The sequence below is a fragment of the Caloenas nicobarica genome, chromosome 28 (genome assembly GCF_036013445.1).
Source record: "Caloenas nicobarica isolate bCalNic1 chromosome 28, bCalNic1.hap1, whole genome shotgun sequence".
Classification (NCBI taxonomy): Eukaryota; Metazoa; Chordata; class Aves; order Columbiformes; family Columbidae; genus Caloenas; species Caloenas nicobarica.
In genome coordinates, this window is record NC_088272.1 from 5,696,043 (window position 1) to 5,711,681 (window position 15,639).

The 15,639-nt window shown below is 52.0% G+C and overlaps 1 protein-coding gene across 1 annotated transcript; it reads right to left on the reverse strand.

The window, feature by feature from the left end:
* Nucleotides 1-2,949: 2,949 nt before the first annotated feature.
* On the reverse strand, nucleotides 2,950-3,966 carry LOC135999478 (olfactory receptor 14J1-like). Its single transcript, XM_065653046.1, has one exon. The coding sequence runs from the start codon at nucleotides 3,964-3,966 to the stop codon at nucleotides 2,950-2,952; it is 1,017 nt and encodes a 338-aa protein (XP_065509118.1).
* Between the last annotated feature and the right edge of the window lie 11,673 nt (nucleotides 3,967-15,639).

Below are 15,639 nucleotides of genomic sequence, written 5' to 3' on the forward strand. Positions count from 1 at the left end.
CACCGTGTGTCTGAGGGCTTTGTCCAGTCTCTTCTTGAACACTGTCAGGCTTGGGGCCGTGACACCTCCCTGGGGAGCCTGTTCAGTGTCCAGCACCTCTGGGTGAAGAACCTTTTCCGCATGTCCAACTGACCCTCCCCTGGCACATCTTTCTTACATTCCCTTGGGTTCTGTCACTGGTCACCACAGAGAAGAGCTCAGTACCTACCCTTCCTTCTCCCCTTGTGAGGAAGCTGTAGCCACCGTGAGGTCTCCTTTTAGTGTTTTCCTCAGCTCTGATGCTGAGAAACCCCTTGGTTTGCTTTCTGAAGCAGAAAGGAGAAGCTATGAGCCCCAGGCAGTGGGAAGGGGGATCCTCTCCCTCACACACGGCTCAAGGCTTTTCCTGGGACCATGGGATGTGGGTGTGCAAGGCCGAGGGAAGGACAACACTGGTACAGCACCTTCCAGCTTCCCCATGGGGCTGCAAGGAGGCAACGAGGCCCCAGTGCCGTGAGGACAACATGTCTTCTCCTGGGCCTCAGTGGTAGAGACAACTGCCATGGCCAAGGGGACAGAGACCTGGGTTCTGTTGGTCCCTTCCAGTCTCACCAGTGCCCTTTGCCATCCCCATCACAGGCTGTTCTACACGGTCCTACACCTGCCCCTCTTCCCCTGCAGGCTGCAGACACCCATCTCGCTTCCTCTCCTTGTTCAAATTTGTCAAATATCTTTTTTAGTAACAATGTGAAGTGAAAAGCACTCCTCACTGGAACTGCTGTATTTATGTTAACACCTTCTATATCTCCTCTTTTGCCTTTTTATTTTTTTCTACGATTCCTCTACCTATTCTCTCTCCAGAAACCTCTCCAAAGCAATTATTATTTCAAATCACAGAATAACTCAGGTTTGAAGAGAGCCCTTGTCTCGCTCATCTTGTCTCACTCATCTTGTCTCACTCTCCTGCTCAGGGCAGGGTGAACCAGGGGAGATTGCTCACGGTGCCCACCCAAGTTTGCATCATCCACAAAGGAGCTGAAAGTACACTCTGTTACATCATAGAACTGGAGAATAAAGATGTTCAACAGTGTTGGCCCAAGTGCTGGTCACTGAGAGATGACACTGGTAACTGGCTGCACGGAGGACTTTGTACCACTGATGATACTTGGGCTTGATGGTTCAGCCAACTTCCCACCCAGCATCCACTTCTTGAGCCCCATCAGCACCACTCTGCCCAGAAGCACACCATGTCTGAGGCCTTGCAAACGCCCTGTACACAACATGCCTTTCTTGCCCCTCTCCATTGGGGTTCAGAAATCCCTTCCTTGTCCTTCACGTTCCTGGAAATGGCTGCAGGAGGACATGTCCCATCCCCTTCCCAGGGAGGGAGGTAGGGTGGCCAGCCTGTTATTCTCCCAGTTCTTAGTCCAGCTCTTCTTGAAGATGGCTTTGAGGTCTGCGTTTCCTAAGGACCCCAGAACCATTCTGGTGTCTATGGCACTTTTGAGAGCACAATCCAGAATCACGGGCAAGGGCGACATAGCAGACTGGAACACTTGCAATGAGCCTGTCCAAGGCAGCTGAGATCAATCTCACTGGGCCACTGGGGTTTGTTCCTGGAGTGACACACAGAAATACCAGGGTTCCGTCAAGCATTGACATCTGAGCTGGCCTCATGGGCTCCTTCTGCACCCAGGGATGTTCAGAGACAGTCTCTCTCCATTTTACACACAGAGGCAGGAGTCACAGTGTCTCTCAGGCCTCCTGTTGCCACTCCCAAAGGACGGGAGGCACCTCAGCCCTGTGGTGTGTCACCTGCTCTGCACTCATCTGAGATGTCCCACGTCATGAGGAATGGACACGGGGACCTCAGTTCAAGGAAGCACATCCCAGTGCTGCATTCAGGTGGTTTCCCACGGGATGTTCCTCCCAATATGAAGTGACCTCAAGACCTTGTCTGTGCCACAGGCCTTCAGGGAACCCCAAGGAATAGTTGATGGTGTTTGTGCTCACTCGCGTTCATGTCACCTCACGTACATGATGTGCATGCTCACATCTCATCTGTACAATACAAACTTGGACTGCTGACCTACTCATTCAGTGTCCCTCCATGGAGGGAAGAACAACCTCTGTGAGCTGGGGAGGGAGGCCAGGGCTGGAAATGGAGGTTGTGAGGGGCCAGTCCATGACGATGCCCTGGGGCAGCTTCCGTGGGGTGTCCAGTGCACAGGGGCACAGCCCAGCCCCTGCTCTGCTGGTCCTGCAGGTCTCTGGCAGGAGGCCTGGCTGTGAGAGGACACTGCTGAGTGCCCAGCCCTGCACACACACACTGTGCAGCTGGACACTGGTGTTTGCATCTGTGGCCACTTTCGTGGGCAAGTTTTTGAGAGAAGGTTTGTAAGAAGACCTAAGCCTTCCGGCACTGCCCTGAGGAGATCACTCTTCTTTATAGAAGTACTGTTACAGAGGCCAGCTCTGTCACAGCAGTGCCCATGGCCTGTCCCTGCCTGCACTCACAGGACTCACACACAGCAGGACGGTGACCAGGCTGCCAGAGCACTCAGGCCTTGCACCAACACAAGGGATGAGAAGGAGAGTGTGGGAGTGGAACGAGAACAGCTCTGGAAGGCCAAGCGCTGCTGCTCCCTGGCAGGGCTGCCAAGCGAGAGCTCTTTCCCCTTCCACCCATACACACAGGAACTGTCCCTGCAGCTTGAAAAAGGTCTTGGAGTTCGGATGTCAGCAGAAAACAGTTTGCCGGAGAGCCCTTTATTTTGCTTAAACACAGGGAGCATGATTCCTCATGGACACAGACACTCAGTGAGAAAACAAAAGCAGGCAGTGAACTAAAAATGGAATTACAGTATTATCATAAGAGAAAAACACAACTAGAGACAAAAAATACTGCACACAGGATGAAGCTGCAATGAGTTAGACTATAACTTGTATGTAGAAGAAGACAGAGACAGTTTATAGCTTCGGAAGAAATCCAGTCATCAGTTTCCACAGGGCATCCTTGAGCTCCTGGTTCCTCATGCTGTAGATGAGGGGGTTCACTGCTGGAGGCACCACTGAGTACAGAACGGCCATCACCAGGTCCATGGATGGGGAAGAGATGGAGGGGGGTTTCAGATAGGCAAACACGGCAGTGCTGACAAACAGGGAGACCACGGCCAGGTGAGGGAGGCACGTGGAGAAGGCTTTGTGCCGTCCCTGCTCAGAGGGGATCCTCAGCACAGCCCTGAAGATCTGCACATAGGAGAGCACAATGAACTCAAAACAACCAAATGCTACTAAAACACTAACCACAAGAAGCCCAGCTTCCATAAGGTAGGAGTGTGAGCAGGAGAGCTTGAGGATCTGGGGGATTTCACAGAAGAACTGCTCCAGGGCATTGCCCTTGCACAGTGGCAGTGAAAATGTATTGGCCGTGTGCAGCAGAGCATTGAGAAACCCAGTGGCCCAGGCAGCTGCTGCCATGTGGACACAAGCTCTGCTGCCCAGGAGGGTCCCGTAGTGCAGGGGTTTGCAGATGGCAACGTAGCGGTCGTAGGACATGATGGTGAGCATAGAATACTCTGCTACTATCAAGAAGGCAAACGAAAAGAGCTGTGCAGCACATCCCGAGTATGGGATGACCCTGGTGTCCCATAAAGAATTTGCCATGGATTTGGGGACAGTGATGGAGATGGAGCCCAGGTCGAGGAGGGCGAGGTTGAGCAGGAAGAAGTACATGGGGGTGTGGAGGTGCTGGTCACAGGCTATGGTGGTGATGATGAGGCCGTTGCCCAGGAGGGCAGCCAGGTAGATGCCCAGGAAGAGCCAGAAGTGCAAGAGCTGCAGCTCCCGTGTGTCTGTGAACGCCAGGAGGAGGAACTGGGTGATGGAGCTGTTGTTGGACATTTGCTGATGAGCATGGGGCACTGTCACAGGAGCAAAAGACAGTGATAAGTTAGGGGAGACTTCTGTGAGCAAAATCAAAGCCATGTCTCATACACCCTCCTCTGCTCCACAGCCCCTTGTCCTTTTCCAGACCTTCCTTCAGGTCCGTGGCTGAGCCCTGGGTGGTGCTGGCTGGAGGTGCCGTGAGGAGCAGGGCCTGTGCCCGCTGGCTGCCCTGGAGTCAGTAATGGAACGGGGGGCAGGGGACAGACCTGGGGTTCAAGTTGTCATCTGAAACTGCTGCTGCTGAAGAAGGGCCTGTCAGCATCTGCACAGTGACAGAGAATGAAACAGGATGGTAAAATGAAATTTGAAAGGTTTGGGTGTTTTACAGCTTCACAGAATCATAGAATGTTTGGGATTGGATGGGACTTCGAAAGATCATCTAGTCCAATCCTGTGACTCCCTTGGAGAGTGTTCTTGCGTGTCAGAAAGTCTCATCATTTATGCTGCAGGGAGAAGAGAGCAAGCCCTGCGAGACCAGAGGATGCCTGTGGGTCAGCGCAGAGTGAGGGCAGCTGCTCTGTCCCTCTGTCTTGCTCCAGCTGCCCTGGGCTGGCACCTTTCTGAGATGGAGGCTGATCACACTGACATGTTACCCTGAAAAGCCACCAGGCACTGCTGAGAGCAGAGGTTTGCAGGTTGGAAAAAAGGACAGGTGAACCTAAGGCTGATGGGTTCAGCACATGTGATGCTGCTGCTGTCCATGGGCAGAGGAGTGGCTGAAGGGATGTTCCAAGGCCTCTGGCAGATCGGCTGATCACTCAGACTTGCACGTCTGGAGTCTCAGTGACATGTTAAAATTGCAGAGCTCCTTTTTCACTTATCCCTTCCTCCATGCCCCCACCCTCCAAGTCTTGGAATAGGAGACTGAAAGGACAGACTCGGGAAAGCTCCTGATCTTTATAGTAATACCTGTATAGATCTTCTCCTTGAAACCTCCAATTGGAAGCAGTCTGGAGTGATCTGGAGCTGTGAGCAGCCCTGACCCACGGAGAAGCCAGCAGCAGAACGACCCTGCCCTGCCAGGGGTTGCTCCTTCCCCCCACAGCTTCTCCCCTCAGTGTTGTTGGGATCTCCGCGGGCAGGCTGAGCGCTGACCCTGGCAGGCAGCAGAGTCCCTGCCCTGGCACAGCCCTGGGGTGCAGGGACCCTGCTCTGCAGGACAGCCCTGGGCACCCCTGGGTGCACACCCGGCTTCACCCCCTGCAGCTGGAAGAAGGCAGCTGTCATGCCCTGTCCATGCAGGGAATCCCTGCTGAGGAGCAGATCCTTCTCCTCCACACCAGCCATGGGATGTGCCAGCTCTGCGAGATAATTGCAGGATCCTCATCTGCACCGCCCTGCACCCAGAGACTTACTGTGTTAAGGACTGTGAAGATTTCACCTCCAGCGAGCTCTCAGCTGTCTCACCACCCCAGACTGCCTTTCCCCTCTCTCTGCCTGACTCCTGTCCCCTCGGTGCTGCACGCAGAGCCCTCAGCCCTGCTGCGCTTTGCAGAGGAGCTGCTCCTGGGCAGAGCTGTCTCTCTGCAGCGCTGCCACTTGCCATGAGCTCCCTGTGTCCCAGGAGCCCAGCCCAGCTCAGCAGCACAGGAGCAGCCCATGATGTCCCTTCCTCTGTCCCCTCTGGTCTCCCTCCAGCTGTCCCTGGGGCTCCAGGGGCACATCCTTCCAAACAGCCTGAAGTACTCACTGATGTATTCTCTCTCCTCTGCAGAGACACTTCTTGACAGCATTGTATTCTTCCTATTAGAAAATAAATTGGTAGGAGAATCAGCTTTTCTTGTCCCATTATTAGACAGGACACCAAAAAGGTTACACCAAAGGATCTAATTTCTCCAAGCTGGGGGAGGAATATCTTCATTCGAATGAATTCAGGCATTTTATTCTGGGTTATACTCCTAGGTCTAGAGAGACATTCAGCAATCTTTGGCCACATCACGTCTGTACTTTGAAGCAAAGCCTTTGCACACATGGGATCTTGAACATTTGGTGCCAGGTTTCCGTGGGGCGACTCAGAGGTTTCCTGGTGCCACAGCTGGGGTGGTTCAGCCCAGATGTGAGGCAATGTCCTCAGCCAGGGACCTGACTGGCTGAGCTGGAGCTGTCAGTGTTGCAGACAGAGCTGTGACACGGATGGAATAAACTGCCAAGGCAGGGTGGCAGAAGTTAGTTCATCTGGTCTGGAAGGACAGCAGCCTCCAAGCACAGCAACAGGCCAGAGCAAAACTCAGTCTAGACCTGTAAGGCAATTCAAGAGCCCTATAATGAGCTGTTACTACTGTAGGAACAGTTAAAGGAGAAACAAAGACACCGTGTGGGTACTGATTAATTTAGTAAGGGAGAGAAGTGATATTCTCTGTGTCTCTGGTCCTCCATCTTCACCAGCAAGCTCTCCCAGGCCTCTGTGGCTGGAGGCAGAACAACCAGCAGTGGATGGGGATCAAGCCAGGGGTCACTGGAACCAACACAATCCTTTCCAGTCTATGGGGCAGGAGGGGCAGCATCCCAGGAGCTGAGACAGCAGGACCATGTCACAGTGAGGCCACTCTCCACCTTCTTGGAAAGCTCATGGAGACTGGGGGACTCCCTGACCACTGGCAGCTCTCACACATTGTGTGCACTTTTCAAAATGGCCAATGGGTGAGCGGGGGAACTAAGGACTGTGCCCCAGAACATGTCCACTGGGACCCCATTTCTGGGTGTCCAAAAGAGAAGGTGACAGGGTTTACCCAGGGCAGGTTGTGCCTGTCCATCCTCTTTGCTCTCTGTGAGGAAAGGACAGGGTTGCTGGACGTGGGGAGAGCAGTGGTGGTCTGTTACCTGGAAGTCAGTAAGGCATTCAGCATCATCCCCTGCAATATTCTTGTGTCCAAGGTAGGATATTATGATCTGTGTCAGTGTGTAAGTAGATGGGTAAAAACCAATCTGGATGGTCCGGCTTGGAAAGCTGCTGTAGAAAGGGAGAAACTTTCCAATCCTGAGGACAGTCAAGCCCTGGAAGCTGTTTTCCAAGAGTGCGCATCCACTCTACCCCAGAAAGTGTCCAAGATGTGTTTGGATAAAGCCCTGAGTTATTTGGTCTGACTGTGCTTTGAGCAGGAGGTTGGTCAAGACACCTCCCGAGGTCTCATCCAGCCTGAATGATGCTGTCCTTTCATTCCCTTCATGTTTTCAATTTAGGGACAGCTTTCAAGTTCTCCCTGGCCACAGGAATAATTCACATGAGGTGCAGGGCTGCTTTACAACTGCCCCCAAACAGCCCTGACCACATCTTGTGCATCCCTTTTCATTTGCCCCCACCCAGGTTGTTCTGTTTTGCTGTCCTCATGCCCACCTTGTTCATCCTTTCAGAGCAGGTTGCTCAACAGGTGTCAGCATCCATGTACAGAGTCTGTACACCAGCCAGGCAGCAAAGCCATCGTTACAGAAATGGAGACGAGGCTCTTGACCAGCTCCTTGCACCCAGGTATCAGCACAATTTGTCTGCTGAGATTCTCGGGAACACCTGAACTTTAAGTGCAGAGCATGTGAGTCCTCGTTGGGTATCCTGGCTTGTCTCCTGACCCATGTGGTGCTTCAGGCTGTGAAGAGAATCAAAACCAACTCTTTGGCTGGGGTAGTTTCATTTTACATGTGTTACAATGGGCAGATGAAGGGAGCTCAGAACTCCAGACTCTGCTGCACCATTGGAACTTCAGAGACTGGAAATGCAGGTGACGGTGTGTGTCAGTGCACACCACATAAACATTCTGGCTTCCTTTCTGCCTTTGCACTGACCTGGGATCTGTTCCTTGGTTTTCTTTGTCTAAAAAAGAAATAAAACTGCCCTATGTCACCTCCTCTCACACCAGAAAAAAAGGGGGGAAAATTATGAAAGAGGGGTGATTTAAGAGCAATTCTGTCCTAGGAAGTACTTTTTGAATCATAAATCTGGTAAAAGTGAGAGAAAAAGCTCTTAAAAAAACTCCATGCAAGAGGTTAGCTACTGAGATGTAGCAGCTGTTTTGAGAAGCAAGAATGACTGATAGGAATGAAATTAAAAAACTTTAGTTCATCATCATCATCATCAGGAATAAGGAACTCCCTGTTATTCTTATTAGTGATTATACCACTTTTCAAAAACATCCTTGAGATTGTCTCTATTTTTTGATGGCTCCAAAACTGAGCCTGCTCAGATTTTGAAAGGACTGCTTGAAATCTCTGCAACTCAGATCTCTACAACTGTCTCTCATTGAAGATCTTTTACCCCAGAAAGGGGAAAACTCCCAATGCAGGCACCAAACCAGTGCCCAACCTGCCTGGAGAGCCAGGTGAGTAGTGCCACACAACAGCCGACCTCGGGGGCAGCTGGAGATGATGGGAATTGAAATGGTTTTAGCTCAAATCATAATTTAGGTTGGAAAAGACCCTTAAGGTCATAAAGTCCAATCGTAAATACGACACTTCCAAGTCCACCCATTACACCATATCCCTAAGCGCCATGTCTACACATCTTTTCAATACCTTCAGGGATGGAAGCTCCAATCCTGAGCTGGCAGGAAAACACTGTCTGCAGTTAGACATAAGATACCTGTCATGACTGTGACTTCAGAGCTCATTGGCAGAGTTTCTCACACCATTCACTGGGCAGGGCGGGTGTTGGGAGATGGGCGCACACTTCAGTTTCCAGATCCCAGGACAGAGCCCAAGCCATCCGTCCCTTGCCCTCTGGCATCCCATTTCTTGAGATGCAAAGCTGCTGGGCCTTCTGTGGATAATCATGTTAAGAGGCATCAATAATCATTCAAGTCTTTGTGTAATTTCTCTAATAGTGTCAGTATTAAAAATAATAAATATCTGTAACACAGCAGTCTGCATCTGTGGTAGCCGCACTGGCAGTGCCAATCCAATAGGTATTTGCAGTATAAGGCATGACACCCCATCCATAAGTACACATCTAAGTGGTTCAGATGAAGGGTGGTCTGGCAAAAATCACCCTGTTCCTCCCCATGTGCATGGACACTGCTCATGTGCCTCTCCAGAGAGTGGCAGAAGCTGGATGCCCTTCTCAGGACAGACTCCTTCCAGGAAAGACACAGCAATGGGAGTAACTCATCAGGTCTTCATGCATTTCACTCAGCATCAGTTTTTATATATTTGTTTTTTTCCTGAGACTACTCTTTCTGCACAAATGCTCACAAAAAGACACCCATTTAGTAAAACATGGTCATCAAGGTGCTGTTATGGACAAGAAACCTCACCATGAGCTCTGGAGGGAGGGAGGAAGATGATAATAAGCACCAGGAAGAAGCAAGAAGCTCAAGGCCTCTTCTGAAGAGTGAGAGGCCCTGAGCAGTAGTGAGCGGCCACGTGTGGTGTGGGAGGGTCAGGGGATGTGAGGTAGAGAAGGGTGGTGGTTGATGAATTCAGCAAATCCTTTCAACCATGTCTGAGCCTGCAAGTGGGATGTGGCTGATGTCTGCGGGTGGAGGAGGAATAGGAGAAAGACTTTGGGGGATCCTGGAAAGAAGGCAGGCTTCTCTTGGACTAGTCATATATGGCAGTGACATTTGCATGCTGTGGGCATGGCTGTGCCTGGGAGATGGGAATGGCTGCTGCTGGGGGGGCTGTGCTCAGGCATGGCCCATGAGCTGACCTTGCTCTGCTCCTCTCTTGCACTGCCCACACTTGGATGGTCCTCAGGAATCATCCATGAACCTGGTGGATGCATGAACTTCCTGGCATGATGGGGTACAGATATAAATAGAGGATTCAAGCAAGTTTTGGACGGGGACATTGAGGTGATTGGTGACTATTGCCATGTGCATGAAAGAAGCTGGAGGAGTTGTGAGGAACTCACAGGCATTTCCAGCTCCACAGAAAACCAGAGCCTTGCAGTTAGAGCAACAGCACTTGACACAAACCCCACCCCCAAAACACCAAATACTCACACTGACCACAGGCAAAGCCTTGAAAAACATTTGAGAAAAATCTACCAGGTCCCAGGGGTCAGGGCTCAGCCATTCTGGTGATAAACAAGCACCAAGGGCTTACAGGGCATCAGAGCCACCTCCACATTGCCTTCACCACCTGTAACCAGTGTCTTCAAGTCTTTCCTTCACCAGCCTCCAGGGACAGGGACCTCGACTGGTTGTTTCCTTTGCAGCTTTGTCAGTGATGGCCCTTCATGGGGTCCAAAGCACGCTCAGAACCTTGAGTTTTGCTTCGGCCTTTCACTTCATTAGAGCCTTGTTCATCCTTTCAGTAGCTGCACTTCAGGATCATGGCAGCAGAGGGCTCATTAATAGCCAAAATGCCCTTACATGGCAAGGCTCTGTGCATCATTTTCCTAAATGCTTGAAGTCTGGTGTGGATGATTAGAGAGATTTCAGGAATAGCCAAACAGAGAGCATTTCCAAAATAAATAGCAATAAAACAGTATTTCTTCTATTTCCTTTCCTCCTCACCCTTCCCTCCCTTTCCACAACAGGTGGTATCAGCAGTCTCCTGTTCATAATGATGCATCTCCTGATAAAGACTGAATATGACAGAAATGTGGGTGCCTAAATCACCAGACCACCTCCAGAGGAATCACCCTCCTCTGGACCAAAAGGTGGGTGTTCCTGGGAATCTCAGGTGCAACAGCACAGCGATACTTGTGTTCAGGGAGCCGGTCAAGTGACCCATCTCCTTTTCTGTAATGGTGTCTGAGTTTGCTCAGGTAAACCCTGACTTGAGCCCCATCCACTCCTGGCTGTTCTCCAGACTCCTGCCTTCAGGAACCAAGTCCCAGGAGACCTTGCTGGTGAAGATGGAGGCAAAGAAGCCATGAAGTACCTCAGTCCTGTCTAATTCTACTCTTATGAAGTTCAGCAGCAGGTCCACGTTCACCCCGTCTATTCTTTTACTGCAAATGAAGCAGCGTCAGATGATCTTGCTGGCCTCAGCCTCTGCTGCAGGTATCAAGTCCAGGGCAGCTTTGGCATCATCCCTACATCTGTGGACAAGGATTCTAAATTCCTCCTTTGCAGCTTGACCTGCTTCCACCTCCTGTGTGCTGCCTTTTTGCCCTGGAGCTCCATCAGTTCAGATGAGCAGCTTCATGAGATAACTGCTTCTTTTCATGGGTACTTGGAGAGATCATTCTTGTGCTTGGAGCAGGCTGTCCTGTAAGGCTTGTCAGATTTCCTGATTTCCTTCACCCTTCAGACCTACTTCCATGTCACCACCTTTATTGGCTGCCATCCTCCAGTATGTCCGTGTCTTCTCCTCTGGAGCCCACCAGCCTGTGCTCTGCTGCTGGCCTTCCTCCTCCTCTCTGTAAAGCAGTTGGCCCAAGATCCTCTGGACTGTTGGCACCTGCCGCTTTGCCTGGCCAGTGAATGCCAGGGCAATGACAGTTCCCCATAGGAACCTGCTCATTGACAGGTGACTTCCTCAGGTTGCTGACTGAAGATCTTTTCCATTTCTTCTCCGTGATCAAGTAATTTGTAACACCCAACACATTGTCACCATCTACCGGGTTTACATGGCAAAGTCTTGGAACTGGGGGTGAGTGTGGGTGTGCTACAGTTGTCACCTCTCTGAGAAGACAACAGGAGTTTAATGTCTGTAAGAGTCGGTCTGAAGAATAGTTTCTGCCTGAACATCGCCATCGGGGACTTGCAGAACAGATGGACTGATAGAAAGAATTGGACAATGACTTGGAGAGGGGACTGAAGCAAGGAATTGTGTTGAGCAGGTCTCTCCGACATGGGGGCTACAGGCAACAATGGCTGCTGTATGGACTCCACCTGCTGCCTGAGTCAAACTTGCCCCCATCATCTGAGAGGAACTGTGTTACGAAGGCCTCTCCCACCTGGGGACAATAACTGCTGTCCAGAAGATGGATTTTCACCTGTTGCTTGAGCCAGACTTGCCCCCCATCTCCTCCCTGTAACAAAAGCCAACGAAGGAGAGCATGCACAGAGGCTCGCCAAAGGTCTTGAGGTCACCCAATGGACCAGCAAGAGACCCCTGAACCAAGGCAGTGCAGGCACAGACGGGTTCTGGCAAAAGAAGAGAGGACTTTTTGGGCCTGCGCAGTAAAGCCTGGATTGCGCAACAAAGGCAGAGATTGGCCTCGATCTGTTGGAGTGAAGGGGGGGTGAAGAAGCATGAAAGACAATTCCCGACGGGACATCGTAGAGATCTCCCCACCAAAGTAGCCCGGATCACGACAGGACTCTTCTCATGGGACGTGAGACCAGAGGGTCACCTTTGGGACTCGTTCAGTGGTAACCAACCCTCTTTCCCCCTTTTTCCTTTTACCTTTCCTTTACTTTTCTCTACTCTCTCTGTCGCATGCCGCTTTATGGGAAAATTAATAAAGCAACACTGCTTGATTGAATTATAACCCCTTGGCATTTTGGTTGCCTTAATTTTGTGCTTCGAGATCAAGGTAAACGAACCATCATGAGTCCATCACGGAATGGACCATAACAATGTCAGGCAGAGCCGATTTCAGCTGGCTCCAAGATGGACCCACTCCTTGCCAAATCTGAGCCACTCAGGGACGCTGGCAGCACCTCTGTGATAGTGTACTTGAGAAAGAGTAAAAAATGCTCCACAACAGCAGGTGGGAGAGAGGAGGGAGGAAATGTGAGAGAAAAATTGCTGCAGACACCAAGGTCATGTCCCATAGGACCCAAGTAGGTCCCTCAGCAGGCCAAAGCCTGCTCTCCTGAAATCCTGCTCTTTGCCTTGTTAGCATCTTCCAGGAGCCTCAACTCCACTTTCTCATCCCTGACTGTTACACCCCTGACCATCCCTTTCTGGTTTGTAAGTGTGAAGTCCCACAGGGCACCTCACCTCACTGACTCCTCAGCCACCCGTGTCAGGAAGATGTTGTCCATGAGCTCCAAAACCCTCCTGCATGGCTGGTACCTTGCAGCTATTGGGATATCTTAGGTCTGCCATGAGGACACAGCCCTGGAAACATGAGGCTTCTTTCCTTTGTCTGAAGGAGGCCTCATCTAATTCCTCTTCCTCATCAGTGAGTCAGTAGCTGATGTCCACCCACCACAACATTGTCCATGTTGTTCTGCCCTCTCATGCTGACTTCTCAGCCTTCAGCTGACATTGTCTGTCCCCAGGCAGACCTCCACACCTTCCTGATGTTCCCCCACATGAAGGGAAAATTCCCTCTAAGTCCAGACCTCGGGCATTAAGAGTACCAGACCCCCAAGATCCCACAGTTTCTCCAGGAGGGGCTATTTGTACTGCCCTGTAACTCCTCATGCTGTTTTCTTGGGAGAGACAACCTCATCAGGATAAGCCATCTGCATGCAAATATTAATAGCTGAGCAAATGGAGCTTCAGTCCAGGAGAGTCCAGACCTGGCGAAAAGCTTGGTTTTGCAATCAGAAAGCTCTGAAGTTTTAAAAGGAGAAGTGGCCAGTCCTGTACCGGGGCAGGAGAATAACCCCATCCATCAGGACAGAGCAGGACCTGACACGCTGAGCAGTGACCCTGAGGAGAAGGGCCTGGGCACTACAAGGGCCGCCACACAAGCCCGTGCCGCACGCTCACCATGAACAAGGCAGCTGCACACGGGGCTGCATGAGGAGGAGCGTGGGGACCCAGACACCTGGAGTTCTCATCCCATTCGGTTCAGCACTGGTGTGACCCCACACACACGGGTGTGTGCCAGTGTGCGGCTCCCAGTTTGGAGAAGCAGGGAGGAACTGGAGAGTGCAGGGCTCTGCCAAGGCAGGGGTCAGGACCTTGTGCACATGGTGTGGGATGCTGAGGGACCTGGGCTGCTCTGGCCCAGCAGCGCTGGGGAGGCTGCAGCAGTGTAGGAGTAGCCTGAGAGTGCTGGAAGGGTGGTTTCAGAGATGGTGGAGGTTTTCTTCATAGTGGGAAAGCGCATGAGAAAGAAATAATGGCACACAGTGCAGGTGGGGAGGTCCAGGCTGGACATGAGCAGCAAGGAATGTGAGTGGAAGGGCAGTGCTATGGTGGAGCAGGTCACCCAGAGGCAGTCTGCATCAGCCCAAGGCTTTGTGCTTCAAGGAACAGCTGGGGAGGATGGAGAGAGATCAGCAAAGGAAGGAAGATGCTCAGACAAGAGCAAGGTGGGCAGCAGGGGGGATGTCTCCAGCCTGCAGGGCAAGAGGTGCAGGGGATGCCACAGCATAGGACAGGCTGTCGTGGAGATGATCAAGGGATGTAAAGAGGCTGAAAGCCCCCAACAGACATGAGCTCCTTCTCCCCTTGGCTGTGGCTGTTGTCTCCAGCTCTGATGCCTGTGAGGAGACACCTTGTCCTTACAGCACAGGGGCCTCATGGCCTCCTTGTCCCCAGCCAGGAACCTGGGAGGTGTGGGACCATAGTCCTGCCCTTGGCCTTGCACAGCCCCACATCACACTGTCCCAGGAAGGGCCCTGGGCAACGTGGGAGGGACAGGATCTGCCTTCCCAGGGCTGGGGGTCAGGGCTTGGCCCTTTGGTTAATGAAACACATCCAGGTTTACTGATCATCAGAGAGACTTCACCTTGCTTGTCCTGACCTGCCATCTCTGCCTCCAGTTTTCTTCTCTAACCAGACCCTGGGGTCAGTTCCTCAATAGTGTTCCTCAGGGGAACCCAGTAACATTACAAGAAACTTTGGAGTTTGAATCTGACTTGGACTTCTTGAGAGGTTTCTTCAGCTTCCTCCAGGGTCTGAAGTTCATGGACTCAGCACCAAACCCACCAGAGTGGTCATTAAAGTGCCTTGGGCTGCTCCTGTGCTGCTGAGCTGGGCTGGGCTCCTGGGACAGAGGGAGCTCATGGCAAGCGGCAGCGCTGCAGAGAGACAGCTCTGCCCAGGAGCAGCTCCTCTGCAAAGCGCAGCAGGGCTGAGGGCTCTGCCTGCAACACCGAGGGGAGAGGAACCAGGCACAGAGAGGGGAAACACAGTCTGGGGTAGTGAGACGGCTGAGAGCTCACTGGAGGAGAAATCTTTGCAGCCCTTGCCATGGTAAGTCTCTGGGTGCAGGGCAATGCAGCTGTAGCTCCTGGAGGCATCTCCTCAAGTTAGCACAGGCACAACTTGAGGGATCTGTGAGGAGGGGGCTCTTGTCAGGCAATTTTGAACAGCTGTGAAGCTGGGTGAGCAGCCAGGGGTGCCCAGGGCTGTCCTGCAGAGCAAGGTCCCTGCACCCCAGGGCTGTGCCGGGACAGGGACTCTGCCGCCTGCCAGGGTCAGCGCTCAGCCTGCCCGGGGAGATCCCCACAGTGCTGTGTGGAGAAGCTGTGCGGGGAAGGAGTGACCCGTATCAAGGCAGGAAAGGTGCTTCTGCTGTGGAGGAGGTGCTGCGTGGGTCAGGGCTGCTCACAGCTCCAGATCACCCCCAGGACTTTTCCAAGTGGATGCCTCAAGCAGAAGATGAATGCAAGGATTACCAGACAGATAGGGAGCTTTCCTGAGCCTGTCTTTTCAGTTTCCTATCCCGAGGGTTGGGGGGTGCCGGAAAGGATAAAAGGAAAATGAGCTCTCATGCTTAAACAAGTCACTGAGACTCCTGAACTGCAACTCAGAGTCACCAGTACATCTGCCAGAAGCCTCATAACATCCCTTCAGCTGCTGCTCTGCCTCTGCACAGCACCAGCATCACATTGGCTATACCCGTCAGTCTTACTCTGACCTGTCCTTTTCCCCAGTCTGCAAACAGGAACATGCCCCCAGACAGTGCCCTGTGAACAGGCA

What these genes read in the sequence shown, in the direction of transcription:
- LOC135999478 (XM_065653046.1), bottom strand. Translation starts at nt 3,966, where the DNA reads ATGGCTTTGATTTTGCTCACAGAAGTCTCCCCTAACTTATCACTGTCT.